The sequence below is a fragment of the Fulmarus glacialis genome, unplaced genomic scaffold (assembly GCF_000690835.1).
Source record: "Fulmarus glacialis isolate BGI_N327 unplaced genomic scaffold, ASM69083v1 scaffold40955, whole genome shotgun sequence".
Taxonomy (NCBI): domain Eukaryota; kingdom Metazoa; phylum Chordata; class Aves; order Procellariiformes; family Procellariidae; genus Fulmarus; species Fulmarus glacialis.
In genome coordinates, this window is record NW_009214409.1 from 10403 (window position 1) to 32595 (window position 22193).

At 40.9% G+C, this 22193-nt stretch overlaps 1 protein-coding gene across 1 annotated transcript in view; it reads left to right on the forward strand.

The window, feature by feature from the left end:
* Positions 1-595: 595 nt before the first annotated feature.
* Positions 596-22193, forward strand: part of FRMPD4 (FERM and PDZ domain containing 4) — a 42887-nt gene continuing 21289 nt past the window's right edge. Inside the window, exons 1-2 of the mRNA XM_009578546.1 lie at positions 596-714; positions 12965-13010. Of these exons, the coding sequence (XP_009576841.1) occupies positions 596-714; positions 12965-13010 (165 nt within the window). The remainder of the gene's footprint in view (positions 715-12964; positions 13011-22193) is intronic.

The window sequence follows — 22193 nt, forward strand, 5'->3', positions numbered from 1 at the left end:
GCTTGTCCATCTGACAGGCCAGGGTTGTTTTTCAACAGTAAAACTGCTCCCATACCTGATTGGAAATCCACCTCTATGAACTCCAGCTGTTTAAAGTTGGGCCTTTTGCCCAAGCTAGTCACCTGTAGCCATGCTGAAGATGGGAGAAACTATTTGCAGCTGTCCCTCTGATTACAGAAAGCATCTAGAGAAGTACTCTAAGCTGTGGTACCTCATGCCATTAGACAGCTCGAGGTGAATCTCGCCACCAAAGTGCTGTTAGGCCGGGTGCGGGGGGAGGTTGGCTGTGCTGGCTGGACTGGGCCTCTCAGCTGCGGTCTCTCACCTCGGCCCGTTTGCAATTCACAGGCAAGCGTCTCTGCGCTCCGTCCCAGAAACCTGCCGGCAGCGAGCGCAGCCCACGCTGACAGCGCTGGCTTCTGCCAGAGGAGATGGTTATTGACAGGTTGATTCAGAGCTGCGGCCAGAGGCAGCAGCAGTGGTGCGCCCTCACCCCTGTGGTATAACGGCTGGTGCTTAGAGAGCGCTGGCGTGAGGCCACTCTGCCTGCTTACGGGTTTTGTGTCAAATAATTGCTCGATGGGGTAGAGCGACTATGCCGGGAGCAGAGGCTGCGGCCTTCCCGGGGCGGTCTCTGTGCCAGGGCATGGCGCGCTCCCTCCCCAGCGCCGCCGGCCTCGAGCCCCTCTGTGCAGGGCGCTGGAGCTCTGGCGGGTCCGGCCGTCTGCAGGGGGGCTCAGCGCTCTCCGGGGAAACAGAAGCGCCCTGTCAAGCCACAGGGGATGTAAATCTAGCTGAAAAAATACAAGCATAATAAATAAATTATTTAGAAAATACCTATAAAATTAATTTAGCAAGTCGCATGAAGTCGCTCCTTTCTTCTTTTTTCCGAATACCAATATCCATCTTCCCTCCTACCACCTTCTGGCTGCAGCTATATGGTGAGTTATGTATTCGCCTCCTCCATGAACAGCTTCCCTCCTCCCCCTCACCATTTTCCTAAAGAGCAGAGAGATGTTTTACTGTCCTTCTCTTCAGTCCTGACTGTTACCCACAGCTTTGAAGGAGCAGGAGAGGACAGTGATAAAACTGGTAAATTTTCACTTTTTTTTTTTGCTGCAGCGCAGCGCATGGCAGCGCTGCGGAGGCGGTGGGCTGGGGCTGGCCTGAACGCAGCGCCTGGGCGCGTCGTATCCCCGAGTGAACTTTAATCTGACTGGTACGGAAAACGAAGCTCTGCAAGTGTGGGCGTTTTCTGGGGGGGAATAACTGATATTGAAGAGAGCGGCATCGTATTTTTACTGCTGTTGTTACCCATGGTATCTAGACTAAAACTCACATTGGTGCGTCCGACTGCACTGCAATTACGACTTCGTTTTCTGTGTGGAGAGAAGAATGCAACTGTTCAGCATTTTATGCGTGATTTGTGTCTGCAGGGTAATTTTCTTCTCCCCTTTTCAAACGTGCCTTCCCCCCCTCTGTTTTGCAATATTTTTGCATTTATCAAGGAAGAATTTCTGCTTAAGTGTAATTTAAGTTTTATCTTAAGTTTTATCTTAAATGTACGTGCAGCGTACATTTGCTTTGTAACTTCTCAGCGAGACTTATATTGGTGATTCTTTGTCCCAAGGAAAATGTAAAACAAATTATGTACTTCTAGTGACACAAAAGGGGGAAAAATGAAGGGTATAACAGTGTAAATACATTATTAAGTTAACCAGCATAAATATTTAGATGTATTACATGAAAATTAACAATATGATTTTGAAAGGCTGGACAGAGCTTTAAATAGAATAGATTTTTAAAGTCATATCTTACTGATTTTAGCACAATAAATAAATATATCCTTTAAAAAAACAAAGAGGGGTGAACCTTCGAATTTTAAATGTTCTAGATATCTGGTATATATTCATGGCAGGACTTTTTAATAACTAATGCAATTTAACAGAAGCAAGAGGTTAACTGGCTGGCAACAATTCTGACTCAATTTCTCCTCCTATGAGTCTACATCTTAAATGTATTAAATAATGTGTGGGGACACTATAGCCAAACAGCTTACACGTCGGGATTGCTACTCTCTGAATTACTGTGCCATGTGCGTGGTAGCTTAAGAAGAGTAGCCTCTTTGGCCGCCCGTCCAAATCATTACAAAATCACATTTGCCATCACTTATACTGCTTCAGTGGCACATGGATATGTCTTTGGCATCTGACCAACCAATTTTCTATTCCAGAGTCAGTAAGTAAAAATCATTCTGCATTAGTCTCTGCAGCTCAGTATCCATCGTCTAACCTTGCAGATATAACAATAATAATAATAATAAAACCTACAAAACTCAAGCCACTGACCACTGAAACTTTTCTTAAAGAGGAATTGAATGAATCTTGTTTTGTTGGAACATTTATTTCTTAAAACTGTCTCCGTCAATCTTTAATTATTTAAAACATAGCAATAGCAATCTGTTCCATAATAAAGAATAGAGATGCTCTTAGATTGGATCAGATAGTCTCATTCCAAAAAAGCAGATAAGACTTAAAAACAAAAATAATATTGCTCAGGCATCTGAAAGAAAAGTACCATTTACTCTTTGAATGAATGTGTTTTTCTTAAGGAACAATAATAAAGCCAATAATACTGAACCGAGAACAGTATATAATATAGTGCTTGAAAGTACAATATTCTTCAGAATTCAAGAGCTTTATCTAATTTCTGAATGCATCTTCCTCTTCTTAATTTCTTTTTCTTTATTGGCTGGACTACTTAGAGCTAAGATAACGTCTGTGAAGGACTTCCGACACAAAATAGCCCTATGTGAATGTTATGCATTATTAATAAAAACTTAGATAGCTCTCTACAACAAGATGCTCCTGAAGCATTTAACATTTAATCACCAAAATTTATCTGATGATCTGCTTTTTGAAAAGCATTAAGGAAAAGAAAAAATTGAATAGCTGCAGGAATGAAGGATGCATGTGAAGGCCGGACCTTTCATTACTACATACACAGTGCCCTAACCTGAAAGTGAAAATGCCAGTGCCATACAGATTATGAATAGCAGCTGTAATGATTTCTAATGCTTCAGTACAAATGACAATAAAGCACTGATCATAAAAGATTATGGTCAATTTGTTACATAATAGAAGTATCTTTAAGATTTTCTCATTTTGAGTGATCTTTCCTCCTCTTTAATATGTAACTCCCATAGATCTCTCTTGCAATCTTACTGATACAGGCATTGCTCCTCTACAGTTTCTGACATCTTCAACTATCTTTTATTTCACTTCCTTGTTTCCAGTTTGAAATGTGATTTTAGAGTATGTGATTTCCTTGTTTCTCAGCAAGGAACAAGTTTATACCAGTATTTATTTTAATTCATTGCTGTAATTATTTATTCAAAGTGTTTGGCATTAGATAATGCATTTTATTGAATTACAGTTTTTATTGATCTCTTAACTGCCATACTATCTAGATTGACCAAACTTGGCTGTGCAAAGTGCTGCACCAGCATATACAGGAAGCCTACTCTCTGTCCAAAGTATGTCCACCTATGACAAAAAGCAGAATAGGGGGAGTCACTGTTGGGAGAGTAGAAGCACTAATGAGGCAATATTTGCATTATATTAGTATCAGTATATCAACTGCCTAACTTTTGTCAAGACTTGGTAGGCAAGGAGGAGCTCCGCTAGAGGCAGGGTTTTGTTGTGGAAGGCAGCAGCGTCGCTTTGCCTGCTGCCAGAAGGTGCTGTGACCGTCACAGCAAGCGCACCTCCCTTCACATCCTTTCATGTCATTGTGGCCGTAAGCAGTCACTTGTCAGTCCAGCTTTGGTTTCACGGTTTGTGGTAGCAGAGCTGCACCTTGCCTGTTCAATCACCAGTGCGGTTTTAACCTGGGCACAGAGTTACATTTCTGTGAAATTAGCCATAAGATATGCCATGAAGTTTTTGTTGTCTTTTGTGCTAACTTTATGGCATTTGCTGAAGGAAAGACAATACCTGATCCTGTATAAAATCTGTTTTATTGGAGTTTCTGAGCATGTTGGTACTGATAGACACAATTCACACACTGCTCCACAGCTGTGCAGCACACGGCCACAGATTTTTCAATCCGGTACTGGAAGCCTGATTTAGTGTGGTCAAACCATCACCATAGCTGTTGGTCTTTTGCTACTGATTTTTTCCCTGATACTGTGTGACTATTCAAAGAATTGTTATTTTTCTTTTGTTCTTTTTTCCCCATTGTCAGGATGTCCTCATCTAAAGCATGCTGCTCTGCCACTTAAAACAAAGAGAAGTAGCCCAGCATCAATGAAATCAAAACTTTCACTTCCCATGGGGCATGAGAGGTCTGCTGCAGCCAGACGAGAGAAAAAAATTATTAACTAAAGGCATGATTGTTACCTTCTAACATAGTGTCATCAAAAACAGACATTAAAAAAAAAAAAACAACATTAGAAGAGGGAATTTCTTTTCTAAGTGGAAATTTACGTTGTGTCTCTTTGAAAGAAAAAAAAAAAAGAAACCAAAAGGCTTCATTATGTGAATATTAGAGTTACATTTGCTCTCTGAAACATCCTTTTCAACTGCTAGATCGTATTGTTAATCTATCTTCTGCACTGAGATAAGTGAATGGAATAACACCAATTTTCAGGGTTTGGAAAGTTACCCCATCATTTCCTACAGTCCTTTAAGCTTCATTATTTTGTCTCTTTCCACTATTGAAGAAAAAATTCAAGTGGCTATCTGACTGCATCAGGATGTCTAAGCAACTGCTGGAAATTCAGTAGAGCACAAGAAGGCCTCTCTTAATCTAATTCAGATAAGGTAGAGGAACATGTGGGACCTGTACACTCAAGGTGTTGTAGTCCTTTTCCTTCCCTCTCCCACGTAAATGAACTCTGAATCCAGTTTGAACATCCAGATTTATTTACAAAAATTTAGGAAATTAGTAGAATGTAGTAATTACATTTAGCGTTTTTCAAATTAGATTTTGCTGTGACCACGTATGCAACTGTAACAAAGTCATGATGGCTTCATTTTTGAAGGCTGAAGTTAAGAAATAGCGGAGTAATCGGATTAGATTTCATAATCACTGCTAGGTCTCTGGTGGCTGCACCAGAGAATTGCTTCATGCCACTGTTTCAAAGCATAATCTGTTTTGTCAGCATTGGGTTGGATTTTGTGGAACGGTTAGGATTTACCATGTTGTGCATTTTGTTCTGCAACCTCAGTGTTTCAGTACAGTCCAAGTTCCTGGAAGTCCTCAGTACAGTAAGGATGTTAGGCAAAAGATAAGTGATCCCAAGTTAATGGCATGAGTTTAACGTACCTGAGTAGTGTGTACGGTGGGCAGCCGGCCTCTGCGCATGGGCAGCTGCAGAATGGGAAAACGGAATTGCACTTAGCTCACTTAGAAACCCTGTCTGAAAGGGCTCGCTCAAAATGCCCGCAGAAATGCCATTTAAAAGTCATTGCAGTCTGATGGAAACAACATAGGCTGACAAACAAAGAAGAGAAATTTTCAGGAGAGTGGAACTGCCCTTTCCATGGTGAAACCACCCTGTTCTGTAAATGCTTTACTTTGATAGTATTGTATAGTAGCTTCATAGCATCATTCTTAAAGATGTCTCATCAGCAGACATCTTGGGGCTGGCTTATATTGCACTTTGTTCATTACACTTTGATAATTAACTTTTCCTCAGAGCTTCTGAGGCTTTGGCAGTTAATGATAGGAAAACTAGCACTGAAACTTTGGCCGGGATGAGTGACCTGAGAGACCAATATTATCCCTCTTTATCTGTCTTTGATCCTTTAAAACTAATGTGCAGAAAGGCTAATTAGAAGAAGACAGCTGAACAATTAATTAATAGGGGAGTAAGCGCTACATTTTTCTCCTTGGCAGTATGGCATCTTCATGCAGCGTGAAGTAATTTATGTTGTGATCGTGTGGCAGTAGCACGCTAACAGTCGGACTTGGTGAAAGTCTCGGTCCATCAGACATACATGCATGCCCATCTGGCTCTCGGTTTTTACACTGGCTAAAACGAGCAAATACTGATTCTGTTGGAGTAGACAACTGCAGTGTTATTAACTCCTAATATGTCCTCTACTCTGTCGTGAGGTTTAACCCCAAGTTCTCTCAGAGGCTGAGGGAGACGGTCATGTATCTGTGTAAGTAGGAAAATGGTTGCCTAAGGAAGGCGACCCAGTCAATGTAGAGTTTTCTGCGTATTGCTGATATTAAGAGTTGCACTCCAGAATTAACTGAAGGCTGATGTAGTAAGAAGGAGCTGGTAAGACACTGTCTGGTAGAGGACTGCAGGTAACATTGCTCAGCAGTTAGATAGCAGCGTAACACTGCTGTTGGTATTCAAGCAGCCTTACCAAGGCACTCTTGTACAGTGCACACAGGTGTTTACTGTTTGACTAACATTTTGGAAACTCAGTTACAAAGATTATAGCCTTAAAGTTGAGAATGTAAGCAACCAGACAACTTTGGGTATTTGTGGAGTGGAGGATTATTTTGGCTAGAGGTAAATATAGGTCTTCACAAAGCACTGAAATTCAAGAACAACTTCTTTATAGGGCTTACCTAGCCACAGTGCTAATAAAGGAGAAAACGGAGTGAATTTGGTACATGTGAAAGCTTGACAGATGGACAGATTCTCCCATTAGAGAATGGGAGGCTTTTTTATTCTCAAAGCCTTTACTGCAGAGGCATCTGAAATGACATCTCCTGTATGAAAGCCCACCAGTGTGCCACAGCCCTGATCTGAAGGGACCACTTCTATCGGAGGAAGCGAGCGTAATTCAGCCTGCAGACACACTCGCTTCTTGGCCCCTTACGGAGACTGCCAACAAGGGTTCCAATTAGTGCCAGCTGCAGACTGTGACAATTTTAAAGATTGACTTTCACACCATGCCAGACCTTTAAGAGAAAGAAGAACATTTATATAAAACACAATTTGCTTTGACAGTAATTTTCTGTATGCTATTATTGAAGTTATTTATGTTCGAATCAGGGTATCTTTTCTCTCAGCTGTGTTTCTGCTGCTGTTTGATCCTGCAGTGCAGTAATAATCCCATGCTTATATCTTTTATACTTTATGTGGCAGTGGTCATTTCAAGCATCCATTACTTGCACAGTTTTTAGGGCTCAGACATTCGAACAGCAATCGTGTAAAATTCCCAGATTCCTGTGCAGATTGCTTCTGCCACTGCAAGTCCTCACATATTTAATAGCAGATTTAAATTTTAAGGACCTTGTGAAGCAGCAGGGATATTCAAATGAAACTGTGGGCTTCAGGAGTTCACAAGTTGAAGTTGCTTGGATGTCAAGAGCATTTCACTGTATTGACAGTGAGGCTAAGGGCAGGTAATACCATTAACAGTGGTGGAAGAAGCAGCCACCAGCTTTCCAAACGTGAGTGTGATCCCTCTGCCTTCTGATACCAGGGATTCCAACACACCCTCCCTATCTCCAAAAATAAGACCTGAACACCATGGTCTTTGTGTTCTGTGGTGTGTCATCCCAGGAAAAAACAGCATCTAACCTGATGCTCCCGTTCATCTCTTAGGTTGTTCCTCAGGTGTCCACCCCCAAAGCAAGACCTTGGCCTCATGTCCCATCTCCTCTATCCATAGACCATGCAACCTTACTCCTCCTCCCCAAATTGGGACCCCGCACCTCACTTTTGTGGTAGTGTACCTTATTTCATGAGCCTCTTGTTACATTTCTTGCCTGCTGCGCTCCCGCAACTGTCCTCTGAAATGGAGTTGGGGAAGTAATGCCATGCGTGGCATACCCTGCCTTGCCTGCATAGCGTGATGGCAGGATAGCCCATATCTAGCTGTGTACAGGATCTTCAGAGAGACTTCCCGGAGGCCAGTGCAGCCAGCTGGACAGGCAGAGACTGAAATCCCACAGCCGCCCTTCAAGCAGTTCTTGTGCCATGTATAGGCAACCTCTTGAGAAAGTATATTTTTCTGTGCTCCCCTAAAAATTGTCTGGAAAATATCCTCCTCCTAGGCTTGGAGAGGTCAGATTCTTCACCTGCTACTAAAACAACGTTCATCTATGGGTAGATGTAATCAAGAGGCCAGAAGCAATCTGCCCACAGTAGCATGGCTTCCAGCCTAGTTTAATCTATTGTACTTCTCAGTTAGACGCTACTGAGTCATGGAAACGTTGCCTGTAGTTTGTGTGCTGCAGTGTTGCCTTTGGAAATGGAGGGGGGAAAGCCCCACACACCATGTCTCTTGCTGGAGGAGCTCTCCAGTGCAGAGGAGCTGGACTGCGTGGGCTTTTAGCTTGTGTGTTTGTGTTTGCACAGCGCTGCTTCTCCTGTGACAAAAATAGCCTTGGGGAAAGGCATAATCTTCTTAAAGCCTCTCTCCCCCTGTCCCTCTGCATTGTTTCATGCGTGTCAAAGAATACCGAGTTTGTCCGCTAGCTTATCAAGTTTCCCCTATTCCACTCACGTAGGTTGGCATCATTGCAGGACCTGAAGGCACACTGTGGGGGGCTGCGTGATAACAGCGGAGGATGAGGCAACACTGGGTTAAGATGGGTCTACTCTGTCCCGCCAAGGTCCCTCCAGAAGATGTCTCCGGCCCTGGAAATAAATCTAGGCAGATCTCTGGGGCAAACTGTTCTTTTCCACAGGAACTGTTGCTCATAATAAAAGTCTGCAGAAGTGAAATGAGGTGATCATTACTGTAGAACAGGTTTTATGTAAAGATGTATATACAGCTCAAATCAAAATGATCCTTTTGAAATAATTAGAAATGTATTACAATAGTGTGACTTTGCAAACTCTTTGTTCGTTATTACTGCCTTAATCTTCATAATAGTGAAAGACATTCAAATGCTGAATGATTTTTCTCTGGCCTAGATGCTAGGATTTGAAGATGAGTTCCACTTTCCTTAGCTTTGAATAGGGCATCTGAGCTAACCTCTTACATTTTGTAGTTAGTTTTTGACCCACTGATTTCCGTTTCCGTACTTCAAAAATGTAGTGTGAAGCATACTGCAAATCGTGGCATCACACTCCACAATTGTGAAATTCAGACCTTTCTCATCAATAGTGAGACCAAAAGTGAAACAGAGGATCCTGAAATAGCAGAGAACAAAGCATTTCAAAACAAGAGTTTCAGAATTTGATGTTGGCTGTGAGTGAAACGGAGATAAGTTATGGTTAAGAGAAAGATTTTTCTTAATTGCATTCCCTGTAAATGATATTATTTATTACATGTCTATTCCTAATTAATTCATCTTCACTGGGAGAGAAACCTAGTACTCCTCCTATGTAAAATTGCTAAAAGCTTTTAAATTAGCATAAACAATAATTTTCCATTCTCAGTTCTTAAGAGTGAGTAGAGGTAATATATATACTTTCTCTTTATTCATATGCTGTATTTGCTATAGGATGCATACAAAGAACAGAGCCACTTATTCCGTATGGCTCAGATACTGGGAGTCCCCCCCCATCCCTCGTCTGCCCTCGCATCCCTTCCTCTTCTCCAGCTAGAAGGAAGCAGAAGAGAGACAGTGATTTCCAGCCGCAAGTTCACAGATAAAGTCAATGGCTGGCATTGTAGCTGAGTGTTAACACCTCATGTAGCCTGAAATGAGTGATACTTAGTAATACAACTTTAACCTTTATAACGTGCCGTAATTTGATTCTCGAACCATCTATATTCTCTCCTTGTTACAGCCTAAGTAGCTGTAAGGAGTAGGGAGAACAGACAACTATAATCACCACGCGGGGCGCGGGGAAGGACAGAGAGATGAATCACTGAAATTCCCATCGCAGTTTTCAGATTTTAGCCTTGTTCTCACCATTTGATTCTAATGTCAGGAAATGAAAGAAACATGATGATATTTTATTGTGGTGTTGGTGTTAGCTGGTCAGATGGCAGAGCACCCAAAAAGTCCGCAGCTGTTGTCCAAGCTTGGAGTTGCAGATGTTTGGTCTTGAGTGGCTTCAAAAGAGAAATAATTAGGTTGTGGTTAAATGAGTATGAAAGGTAATAATATATCTGTAATATATACTCTTCTTTTTTTTTTCTTTTTTACTTTAGTCACATTCTTAAAGGAGGAAAGACATTTCAGGGGGAAAGTAAGACTGCAATTGTTTTTTTAGCCTTTGCCACTATCTTTCAGAAGTTGTTTAAAAAAAGTAGGTCGCGTTTAAGTGTGGTGACGTACCTAGTTTATGTAATCTAATCTAAACTGTTTATATGTTCTACTGTCACACGTGGACATACGTATGTACATATATATTTAAGCTATAAAACTTACAGATCACAGTACGTGGTCAGTGATTCCATTTTTTCCCATTACTGTGATATATACAATATATGGTACGACTGACAGGCTCCAGTGCTGTGCAAGGGTTATCATTTAGATATATAGGATTTGCTAACAGTATTGGAAGTAGAAAGTGATGTACTGTGGTATGGAGTTTTGTCATCATGAATTGAGAAAGTTTTAAAATGAGCAGTGGAGTCATGACCGAGTACTGCAGATCAAAAAGCTGCTGATTAAATATTTATTTCTCTTGTAACTCTGCTATGTTTTGTATGTAGCATGTGTTTTATAGATAAATGTTTTCTCTAGGAATGAGGGGACTGTACATGGTGCTTGACATCTGCTTTGTGTATGTGTAACATGCTTGGGTCCAGACACTCCAAATGGCCTTATTCTAGCCTCAAATATTGAATGAAAGGTCCAGGGTCTAAGCATCCTTCCAATGCAAGTGATTATCCTGTAAGAAAGTCTTGTCTCCAAAATAAGTCTTTTGACCTTTTGGTTTAAAAAAGCTTTTGTTAGTCTAGGATGAATCTTGCCTACACTGGCACCTGGACAGGTTTAATCCAAGAATAATGAAGAGCTGAAAAACATTTTCAGGAGAAGCTGATTTTCTTTTTTAAAGGCAACTCTTTAAGGTAGCTCGACCGCGGGAGACAGGGGGTGGTGGTAATCTTATGTTGCATGAGAACGTAAATTAGTGGGTTGAAAGTAATTGAAGAGGTCAGTTGGGCATGGAGTAGTTATCCCAGGGCTGCAGTTTATCCCATAGCTAACAACTGTGGGCTTTTCTGTCTACTCATATGCCTAGCTTAATATGGTAGTGACAAATTGGATAGATGTGGATAGCATAGATGTGACTGTGAGATTCTTGAAATAAATCACATTTCTTATCATGCATTTTCAGATTCCCAAAAGTGTGGTGGGGAGGTAGAATATAAAAAAAGTAGAGGGAATCCTGTTGTTAGCCATAACAGAATGGAGGTTGCTTTTTTTTAAACTGTAAGCTATAAACTCTTCAAGAATAACAGGGAGAATAATAAAGAATAATTGTGGAGGTTTCCAAAACTGTAGCTTACAGACCTTAAAAATTAACTGTAAATTTTCAGAAATATGAGCACTGTAAATAAAGGCTGTTTCATGATTGAATAAATAATTTCTGGAGTTTAACGTTGGAACATGTTTTATTGAAATGAAAAATAATTGTGGGAAATTCCTTGAAGTAGTTATAGTTATATCTAAAGGGGATAAAATTATGCTGTTTTGGCAGAATATTTAATGTTCACCACATGTAGCTCCTCATTAATTTTTTTTAACTTTCTAACTCAGTTTTATTTCTGTTCTTCCAAACACAGACAAGCAACTAAAGCCTTCAATCCCTCCTTTTGAAAAGTCTACCTGTACTCTTTTTGTGTAATGATACAAATATTTACTTAGAGGAGTAAAAATTGAAGCTTAACAAATTTTTCTTTAGTTAGGGGATATTTGGTCAGACTTTCACCCTTGCATGACTGATGGCTTTGACAGAAGTAGAATTTGCTATCCCAGTTGGCCTTCAGAGATGTGTTGGCTTCATCAAGTATAGTCTGACTTTCCAGACTAATTTTCTGACCGAGCCTTCAGTGTCTCCTCTTATTTTCTTTGCTTTTTGGCTTTTTAAGTTGTGTATCAGTGGTGTGAATATGCATATAAGGTGACACTGTATAAGACCAATACAGTGTGATTTAGTTAGTTAGTTAGTTATTAGTTAGTTAGTTAGTTAGTTCTGCTGAACAGGTCAGGCATGCCAAATCAGTTGCACTTCAGTTAGCCAGGCAATGGATCACATAAATAAACAATTAATTGTGTTTGAAAGTAGTAAAACCAACAGAAAATCAACTCCATCTCAAAAACAGGGCAACTGACCTTTTCTTAGCTAGTATTGCCCTCAGCAGCCATGTGACCAACAATGTAATACAAGAGATACTGACTCTGATGGGCTTCTCTTCCTTCTTCCACCAGTTGGGGTTTTTTTTAGAGATGCTTATATGTTTTCCATTTACTGGTTTCATCCTAAAGAAGAGCTGTTTAATTTTAAAGAAGAATCTTTCTTTAGCAATCTTGTAAAAACATAAAAATTCTGATGGGGGTATTCACCAAATGTTAATCTTTTTCCACCCTTTTAAAAAGGTGAGATAAAGAAGAAATGGGGGCTAAATTTTGTCCTTATTTTTGTTTTGAAAACACTGCTGTCTTCAGATAAATTTGGCATTAAGTGTATAAGAGCTAGATGGTATAAAAGTGACTTGCATTTGTAAGGTAGGTGAAAGAAATTAGTAGTCTATAGATGCTGAACTGAAAGGATTAATCAAATGTTATTCCATTCTTGCCGGAGAAAACCATTATTGCAGCAAGCAGGTCTCTCTGATGAAGCAAATATTTCATAGAATAAACTGTAAAGTTAAGTCAATTTGTTAGATTGGAAAAAACCTATTTTCTAATATCCATCGTTATTTTGGCATATTATTAATCTCTGTAATTCTCTGCTATGTGATTGTAATAAACATTTTGCCATATTACTGCAGTTTTCTCTGTTAAAAAGAAAAGCTGGTTATCTGTAGTAAATAAAAATATGAATCTTTACTTGATTTTACTTCTTTTTTTCTTTTTGTAGAAGCTGCAAAGAATCAATCCTCCTCACTGTTGTTCAACCTTACCCTGTAAGTATCGTCGGTGTTTTCTGAATTAGTTTCCTAGCAACATAGCAGATTTTTTTCCTGCCTATATTCTGTCTGTGTCTCTACCTTATCTGTGCAATAAAAAGAAATAAGTGAGGTAAGGGCTGTGTCTCTTAAAGGTGATGTTTAAGACTGCGTTACTGCGTCCTGCACTCAAAGAATGCATTAGCAAGTTAAATAATAACGGTATCTTTAAACTCATACCAGGAAAATAGGTAGAGCAGGGTGCTGAGTTCTGCTTCAACTTCTGATCCGTTGCAGCTCCTGGGTTTTTCTTGATTCTGCCTCCGTCCCACAGAGTTACGCTGCCTTATCAAACCAGCTGTACCTTACGCAAGGGAGGGCTCTGTCTGCATCTCCAGCGCAGGGCGTGTGGAGGTGAGGGGAGAAAAGAGATAGACAGGCGATTGCGTGAGGCCAGCTTGAAGGCACTGGGAGAAACTGCAGCCCACCTCAGAGCTGGCTGATGCGACGTGCCTTTGCACCTCACTCAGCAGTTTGTGGGAGTGGGTTCATGACCTGTCAGCTCAAACCCATCTGCCATGAAAAAGGAGAGAAACCAAGCCAGGGGAGGAAGCACATCTCTCTCTTCCCATACATCCATGCATAGCTGTGCATACCTTGCAGGCTGTTGAGGAGCCTCAGCCATGCATCAGGAGTGATTTCAGCTTCAACAAGTCCATTCAGCTCCCTGTTGGCTAGCCTGATACACAACAGTTTTGATTAACAAGGGATAATTGCATCCTTTTCACCCAAGAATAAGAGATGAGATGGATTTGACACGAAGATGTGAAAACAAGTTTATCTGATGAAGCTGCCAAAATACACATCTTGCAAATGCAACTTGGCCAGTGCTGTGTGGCTTCATAGTACTCGTTAGCCTTTCTGGCTAGTTTAGAGGTGGCTGTGTAGTTGTGCTGGTCCTGTACCCTTTTTAGAAGCCAGTCTGCACAGCAACTAAATCATGGGGGAAAAGCACGCAGTCCGCAGCAAAACCAGGCAGGGGCTGCCGTGCTGCAGTAAGACCACTGGCAGGAAGGTGAGCTGGGATCTGGTCGACATCAGCCACCTTAAATGAAAATGCAGGCATGGTCTGACTAAATAAAGAAACCTAACCACCTTTAAAGATTGCTGGATTACAGCCAGTGGTTTTGATCACAGGGAATATATATAATATGGGGGAAAAGAAATCCTCACCCACTTGCCTTTTTTATATAGGTTGCCTTATTTCATCCATTGACAGGCTTTATTCTTTTCTTTAAATGTCAGGTGAAGAAAGGGCACGTGCTTTAGTGCAGGTATGCGTAGCCCTTAAAAGCGGACAGTAAAGTGTAGTACGACATGTCTGTGAGGTGGTGTGGCCTGTTTTCACTCTGCTGCTGGTATGAGACCAAGCCTGTATGTATTGAATGTAAGGGAAGCTGAAACCCAAATGAACTGTGCACTCCATGTTCAGTGGGAGACCTTACAGCACAGGTATGGTCCTCCTCCAGCCTTTGACCTGGAGAAGAAGAAAAGTCATGACCTGCTATCTTCCCAGCTCTTGGGGTCCAAGCCCTGTTTGAGGCCTGACAAGGCAGAATCTGTTCCTCTCATTATGTAGCACCAAAAGCTGATGTCACTGAGCTAGGAATGGCACTGAAACACTTTGCTGTCCTGTCAGCCATTTGGGCTGATGTGCCCATCTTATACGTGTATTTGTGTTGCCCCACTCTGGCGTGTCTGTCAGAGTCCCCCATCTGTACCTCAGCAGACAAAGCACACATGGTTTTGGGGGTGATGGACATTTTATCTCACATAGGCATAAAGATTGTCTCCCCAAGAATGTCCACAGAGCGATCAGAAGATGCAATTGATGGAGGTGTATTGGTGCAAGCTTTAATTGACTCATTTTTGTCCCAAAGCTGGGATGCTTCAGTGGCATGAGCTTAGTTGGGAGAGCCTCAACTGCAGGACTGTTGCATCCTGCAGATTTTCTCTGGTTTGTGCACTCTTATTGTACCTCCCTACCTGTCCCGACCAGGGTCTTGTTGATTCATGGCATCCTTCCCTTATCACTTTCAAGCCCAAGTTTTCCTGCAGTGTGCATAGGGATGGGGAGCAGTTGGGATGCTGCCCGTGTGTGCAGCCAAGTTTGAGCCCTGAAGCAGTGCAGGGTTTATGCAAAGCCTGGGCTGTGAAGACTCTTGGGGACTCCTGGGTCACCTTGAACATCTGGCCCATCTTGGCATTCATACTGCTGCAATGTTACTGTCAGTAGTGCCTGAGCCTGCTACGTGACACCCCTCTCAGCAATGCCATCCTGGGTGTTGCTGCACTCCGGCTATGTACCTGTCCTGGTCTTCTGTGCAGGGGGTCCTCTGGCAAATACATTTTGTCTTACAGTTTGGAAACAATCCTTATGTGTTCAAAAATTATGATGCGCATGTGTTTTCCCCTTTTCTTTAATTTTGCCTCCTCCATTTTTCCTTTTCCTTTTATTTTGCCAATAAAACTGGAAAGATGAAGTAGAAACCAGACAAAGGAAAAGTGAGAGCTTTTAAATAAAGACTGAGCTTCTTCCCTATTCTTGGCAGAAATACATCTTTACAAACATTTCATCGATCTCTCTTCTTGATGGTGAACCTTTTTCTTTCTATCATTGCATGAAAAATATCTGCCAAGATGGATTACAAGAGTGCTGTTTCTTAATTGTTTTTATTTGTACTATTTAGAGTGTGTTTTGTTTTCATGCTTTCAAGTAAACATCCTTTATGATTGCAGGTGAAAGTAGACGTAATCCAGATTTATAGTACACTGTAGTTCACTTAGTACTTTTTGAAAGCTTTTGTGGATCATTTTTGCTTAAGTGCATTCAGTTTTGTTTAATGCTTAAACTCATTAAAATTTCATTTTAATTACAATCAAACCAAAGCATTAGGCTATCTTTTTCTTTCCATCAATCTACAAATCTCTGCTAGGTTCATATCACCACTGCTCATAAGGAGGTCACTGAACAGCTAAAGCGGTTGAAGCAGTTCACTTTTGATTTCTGGAAGTATGGCATTTGATTATAATTTCTGACCATTTTATTCTGTAAATGGACTATCATTCTGATTGTTGCTGTATTAAGTTTTAAGCATTACTCAAATCAAATAACTTGCCTCTTTTGATCTGTTCAGATTTTATGTGTAGAGATCATTTGATAGGTTGCTTTCATGATTAATCTCTTAAGCTCCTTGGATGTAGTCCAGGCCCAACTGAGATCTATGGCAGTTTTGCTGTGCATAAGTTCTGCAATGGGAAAAGGATAAGATCTTTTTCTGTTTTGAAAGAGATGCTTCCTGTTGTAACACAGTTACATGTCTGAGACATGACGTTTGCAGAAAAACTACGATAAATAACACTTATTTATGGATCGTAGTGATTGTGGCAACAATCTTACTGAGAGTCTCACAGTATTTTTCATGGTGCTTTGCCTTCTGGAGTCGTGTAATAGCAGCAGCTACCATACCTAGACTTGTGGTTGTAAAGAAGGATATAAAAAAGAAACAGGTTTGTCACAAAGACTTCAAAATCTAAAGTGAAAAAGACTACCAAGGTGTAGTTTTAGAAATCATTTGGAAGTCAGACGTGAGCATTTTGAACAAGATGATTTTTGACTGCTTGAAGTTGTGAAGAAACGATGGCTTTTTTTCTTTGAATGTGTACATTTTTTACAGTCATCCTGAGGACCTTTTCCAGTGCATAACTTCCACATCAGCTTTTTGGTATGGTCAGTTCCGTACATAGCTTTAATCCTACACAGGAGAGGATCATGATGTGGTTAATGACAAACTTGCCATGACTGCATTGCCTCCTGGAAGTGCTGGCTGGTCCATGGCCACTGTCCAACCACTCTTTGCTGTTTGAAGCAGCCTCCTTTCGTGTCAGACTTGTGCTGCGCAGCCTTTCTTCTTCCATCTGCGTGTGGTGCAAATCCCAGTGAGCACTGCTGCTCCTGACCTTTCTTCCTGGAGGCCTCCTCTTAGGCTATATGGATTTTTCTGGAGTGTAGTTGTACAAAATACATGATCTTTTCAGCAGTGAAAACCGTGAGAAAATTCAGTGTGAACTTCCATGTTAATTGTTTCAGCAAAGTGGAAAAGAGCCCCTCCACCCTTCACCCTGTCCACCATTTTCTCTTTGTAGTTCTCCCCTCCCCGCCCCCCGCCCCAGTTGCCTTTAGGTCTCTTTTCCCTCTTCATTAGCCCTTTCTCCTATCTCAGGTGCATTATCATTCATATAGTCCTTCATTTGTTCATTTTAGCCTGGGTTTGTATGGGGTGAAGGTTTCCTTCATTCCCAAAGGACCTCATCCTTGCAGAGCTGTAGGGCTGAAAGTAGTATGGCATGGCTAACTTTTTTTGTATTTTTCTGCACTTAAGATCAGTCACCTGTGTATGAGAGGTAATCATGAATGTAAAGGAGTAATCCATGAATGCAAAGAGCTGAACTTTGGAGAGGCAGAATCCCAAAAGGCCACTGGAGGGGATTTTATGGAAGACCTCCACGTTTAATAAATAATAGGTGGCCCAGGACCATCTAGTCATGAGATGCAATGTGTGCACGTTCCACAAAGTCTAAAGCTGACCTTTGGTTTCGCTCATGTTTTTTGGGACAATCACAGTAAGCTAGGCTGTCGTTTGCTGTAGGTGGAATGGATTGGATTTTCTCAATGCCTGCATTAAAGTAAGGTTTGGCTATTCCCCACCTTACAGGTACATGTTATACATGTATGGGACTAATGATCAGACTGTGATTACCATCTAAAAATAGTAAAATATAAATAATGCAAATAGTAAAATGTAATTGTCTATGATAGATCACCAACTTTTAAGAGAACCCAAATCTGACCACTATTTCGGTAATTAAATTTGTGCCAAGAGTTTAACAAAGAAATATCCCTGATGATCAGCTGTCAGTGCCCTGTGGTTATAACAAATTACTGCGTGGTAAAACAGCTCCACATTATTGCTTCCGTGTCCCTACCTGCTCTTCTACAATGCTCTTGTGAGCCAGTGTAGTTGTTTCAGCCTTGCTTACAGCTTTTACAGTATTTAGTTTGCCTTTGGGCATTATGTAGCCTTTGAGCATTATGTACTGTTCCACTTAATAAATTTAATTCTTCTTCTTATTCACGTTTTATTTGCTAGCTAAATTTTGTCTCATAGAGTTGCCTTTAGGGATGGACCAAAAAGTCAACACATTTTTGCGGTCATGCAATTTTTCCTTATTTCCTAACAAACGTATTTCATATTAAACTAATGACTACTTTTAAGTAACAAACTAAAAATTCGTTGAGTATATACAATTTGTGACTATTTAAAACTTCAGTATTTCTGACAGATTTTGACACTCATTGTCACAAAGCAGGTTTTCTTTTCACCTTGTGGCTGTCCCATACTGCTGCCTTGTTTCGTTTCTGTATGGTAGCTCAGTACTACACTATCCTCTTCTAAATACTAAATCCTTCTTTTTCTTGAGCATGAGTAAAGGTTTTGTTGTGGCAGCACCTCTACTGGCAAGAGCACTCAAAGGGGCTTTTGCAGCAAATAATCGCCATTTCACTTGGAATCTCCCCCAAATTACAGTTTACCTGCAAAAGCAGACAAAGTACTAGACATTCTTATTTTCATCGAAAAAGTTTCCCTCAAAATGAAGGATATTGTTTCGAAGAGCTATGCGAAAATGACCTGCTATAATGCTGCTAAGTAGGATCTAATTTTGAAAAGTCCAGAAAATGAGAAAAATAACATTTTCCAGAAAGGCTCCTCTTGTTATAGTAATCTCGCATGTTTTGACACTGCTGATGGGATGCCTATAGATTGCAGTCCCTAGTAAGTAGGGTTCAAAGGAGGGTCTCAGTATCGTTTTCTCCAAGCAAATCTCTATGTAATGCTTCATTTCTCTTGTTAGCGGTTTCTCCAGGTAGTGTTGAAATGATCAGCTGAATTTTTACTGAATTTGTGTAAACAAGTAAAAATTATTTAAATTCCTGATAAATTTGAGCTTTTAACAGGAAGCAGTGCTTAGGTCACACAGTGTGAAGTTTGTGGGTTTTTGAAGTATTTTGACTCCTTGTTAAAATATATTCCCTCGTTTTGCAAAAGTCACTCTAAATAAGCTGTTTTTATCTGTGACAATGCAAATACTTTACTTGCAGTGATAAATGTTCTGCATTAGTGTAAACACCTCCTGCTTAAGGTCATTAACTGAGGATAATGGCTTCCATTTGGCTAAAAGATGGAGTATCAGAAACAAATGAACCTGGCATTCTCAGAATCATTAATTGATAGCATTCTTCACCTACAACCTGAAGACATTAAAATAGAATAGAGCAGCACATAATCATGCTGATGCTTAGACAAGCAAGTTTCGACAATCAAACCCAACTGTTTTCCTAGGTATTTGCCGCACTCTTTTGAAACAGTTCCTTTCGCAAAGAGAAAATGTCAAGTGCCAAGTTGATGCAAAGGTAGAAACAATGAGATTGTGCAATTAAATGCAAAAGCTGTGCTATTACTCAAACCTTTAACCAGCAGAGAACATTCCCCCAAATACCTGGCGCAGCTGTTGTAGTTTTTCTTACACCCCTGGTTTATAGCTTTTTACAAAGCAATCTGCTTCCAGGCTCACCCAGAGTGTCTGGCAAGGGGCTGGAGTCCTGACCACGTTGCCACAGCAGAAGTGGGAAGGGAGGGAAGCCTCACGTTTTATGGCAGGCCATGGTGTGCTCCCCTGGCTGTGCAATATGTACATTAAATCCCACATCTCGGAGGGGTTCTTGGGAACTCGCGTATGTTCAAATCTTTCAGTTGTGTTGGACTCCCCTATCACATTTTTGTAATAACATAATTTAAGTGTTTATGCCCCCCACAAGTGACTTTTGAGGTGGTAGAGAGGAAAAGAAGGAGGTTGTAGAGAGGTTGTAGAGAGCAACAGAGCCACATAGCGGTTTGCCAGATTTGCTGTATAGGAATAACCTTGCCAAAATCCAGAAGAAAATTTGGCAGTCTGCCTGTAAAGAGAGCCAGACTGGTGACTCATCTGCAATAAGAGCAAACAACTGTAAAAAGCCTCTTCCAACAAGAAGAGTAAGTGAAAGCCGCTCCTTTCCCCTTGCCCTTGCACGGGAGAGCCAGTCAGCCTACTCCTATAGCTGTGCTGCCCTGTGGCAGCAGGGATCAACAGGTTGCGGTTACTTGGATGGCATATAGACTATCCCCCTTACACACTGCAGAAAGGGACTACGTGGAGAGCAGGGAAATCAGAAAAGGCATGTGTACAATTATTACATTAATCTTGCTATTACTGTATACTGGGTCTTTCTAGGAATTCATCGCTAGAGTACAATATGTAAGCATGCTTCTTCAGCGTTTCCATGTTGTCCCTTCTTGCTGTAGAAATGTTTGGGGTCCCCCACCCTGAGACATTGGCTTTTTAAAAAAAAAAAGAACTTTTTTTTTTCTTTCTTTTTGGTTGTTGCTTCTAATCTTCTGGGGTCCTTTGCATTTTTTCAGCACTGGCTTTGGAAGCTGAGCTTGGTTTGATCTTGGGGTTGAATTTCCTGTCACTTACTGTTACTGTTAAAAAGATGTATGGTCATAGCTGCTAGAGAAGAGGTAAGAATGAATGAACCGTAAAAGTGAAGAAGCATTCATTTTTATTTCTTGGTTCTATTTTGTGCTCCAGGAATTATCGGGTGGTTCTGATATTTCCTGGGAGAGCGTGGCATCTTTCATTCCTTGTTCACTGGTTGATACTGAGCCTATGGTAATAGTTACCACATTTTCGATGTGATAATAATTCAGTGGCATACAGAAATGAGCTACACTTCTTCCTACCAGTTTCTAGAAACAAGGCTCTTGTATCACAAAAAAAAAACTTTTTAAGCAATTTCAGCAGAGATCAGAGGCGACAGGAGCACATGGCCTTGGACTGCTCCATCACTCCTGCAGGTTGTTAGTCGAGTCAAAATTTGAGTGATGGTGACAAGACTGTCTGTGTTTACAAGGGCTGCTGTCATGCCACATTGATAATAGGAAGTTATTCCAGGATCATCATCACTGATGCCTGCACTAATTTCTCGCAGGCAAAACAACATGAGTTAGTCTTTTCAGTATCCAAAACCAATAAGGCCACTTCTTAGGAGTTAGGATAAGATTCTGAAAATCTTAATTTACATTCTGTTGAAACTAATGGACCAAAACCTGGCCCAAAGGAGCCCAGTGATTTTCAGCCAAAGCCAGGATTTCTTCCATTGCCCATTACCCACGGTTATGGAGTTAGGCAGTATCAGAAGCTCTGTGTTTGTAACTGACCTGAGAATAAAACTACCTTGCTTCTGCTGCTTAAAACGGAAATCCCGTTGACTGTGAATATTTAATTTGTTACTAAAAATGGGTTGTTAGTCAAACTCCTCAAACGGAGAGAGAATTTTTTTCCAAGGGCTGAACCCTTGATCACAGGTGAATCCATTGAATAATGTAGTAGGTAAAATTTTCTTCCCAGAAGAAAATTAGGGATGTTTCTGGACTTCTAATCCACGAAGTCCCACAAAGTGTCTGATCTGTTGTAGCTAAGCCTTTCACGGGGCTTGTGTAGGGGATACATTCAGGGGAAACCTGCTGGCCTGCAGGTGCCTTTTGGTGGCTCTGAGCTGTGTTTTGAAGTGGACTAATACAGTGAGGCACCACTGCGCTTGGAGAGCTCTGACACTTCTTTTTGCAGAAGTTGTGTGTATATCTGTATCTAGTGGATCATAGATTATGCAGAAATTTTCCATTCAGTGTTTGAAGGAAGGGTCACTGGCTGGTCACCGGTCGGTGTCCGTTCATGCGAAGAAGTTTGGTTGACAGCAGTCGTTGTGGAAGCACTACGAGGAATTTGTATGTACACTGAGAGCCTTTCTCATCACTCCAGTCTGACAGTGGGATAATTTTCAGTGTGTGCAGTATGCATCAGTGATTCTTTATGTGTATGTGCATATGTATTATCTCGGGAAGCATTATGGTTCAACTGTATTTCCATTCTTCAGTGACTGGTTTGCAAAGTGTTGCTGTATACATGGAGTTCCCAATGTGTAAGAAACAGGGGGAATAACTGAAAGAGGAAAGATAGGTTTTAACTTGAATTTATGTGATA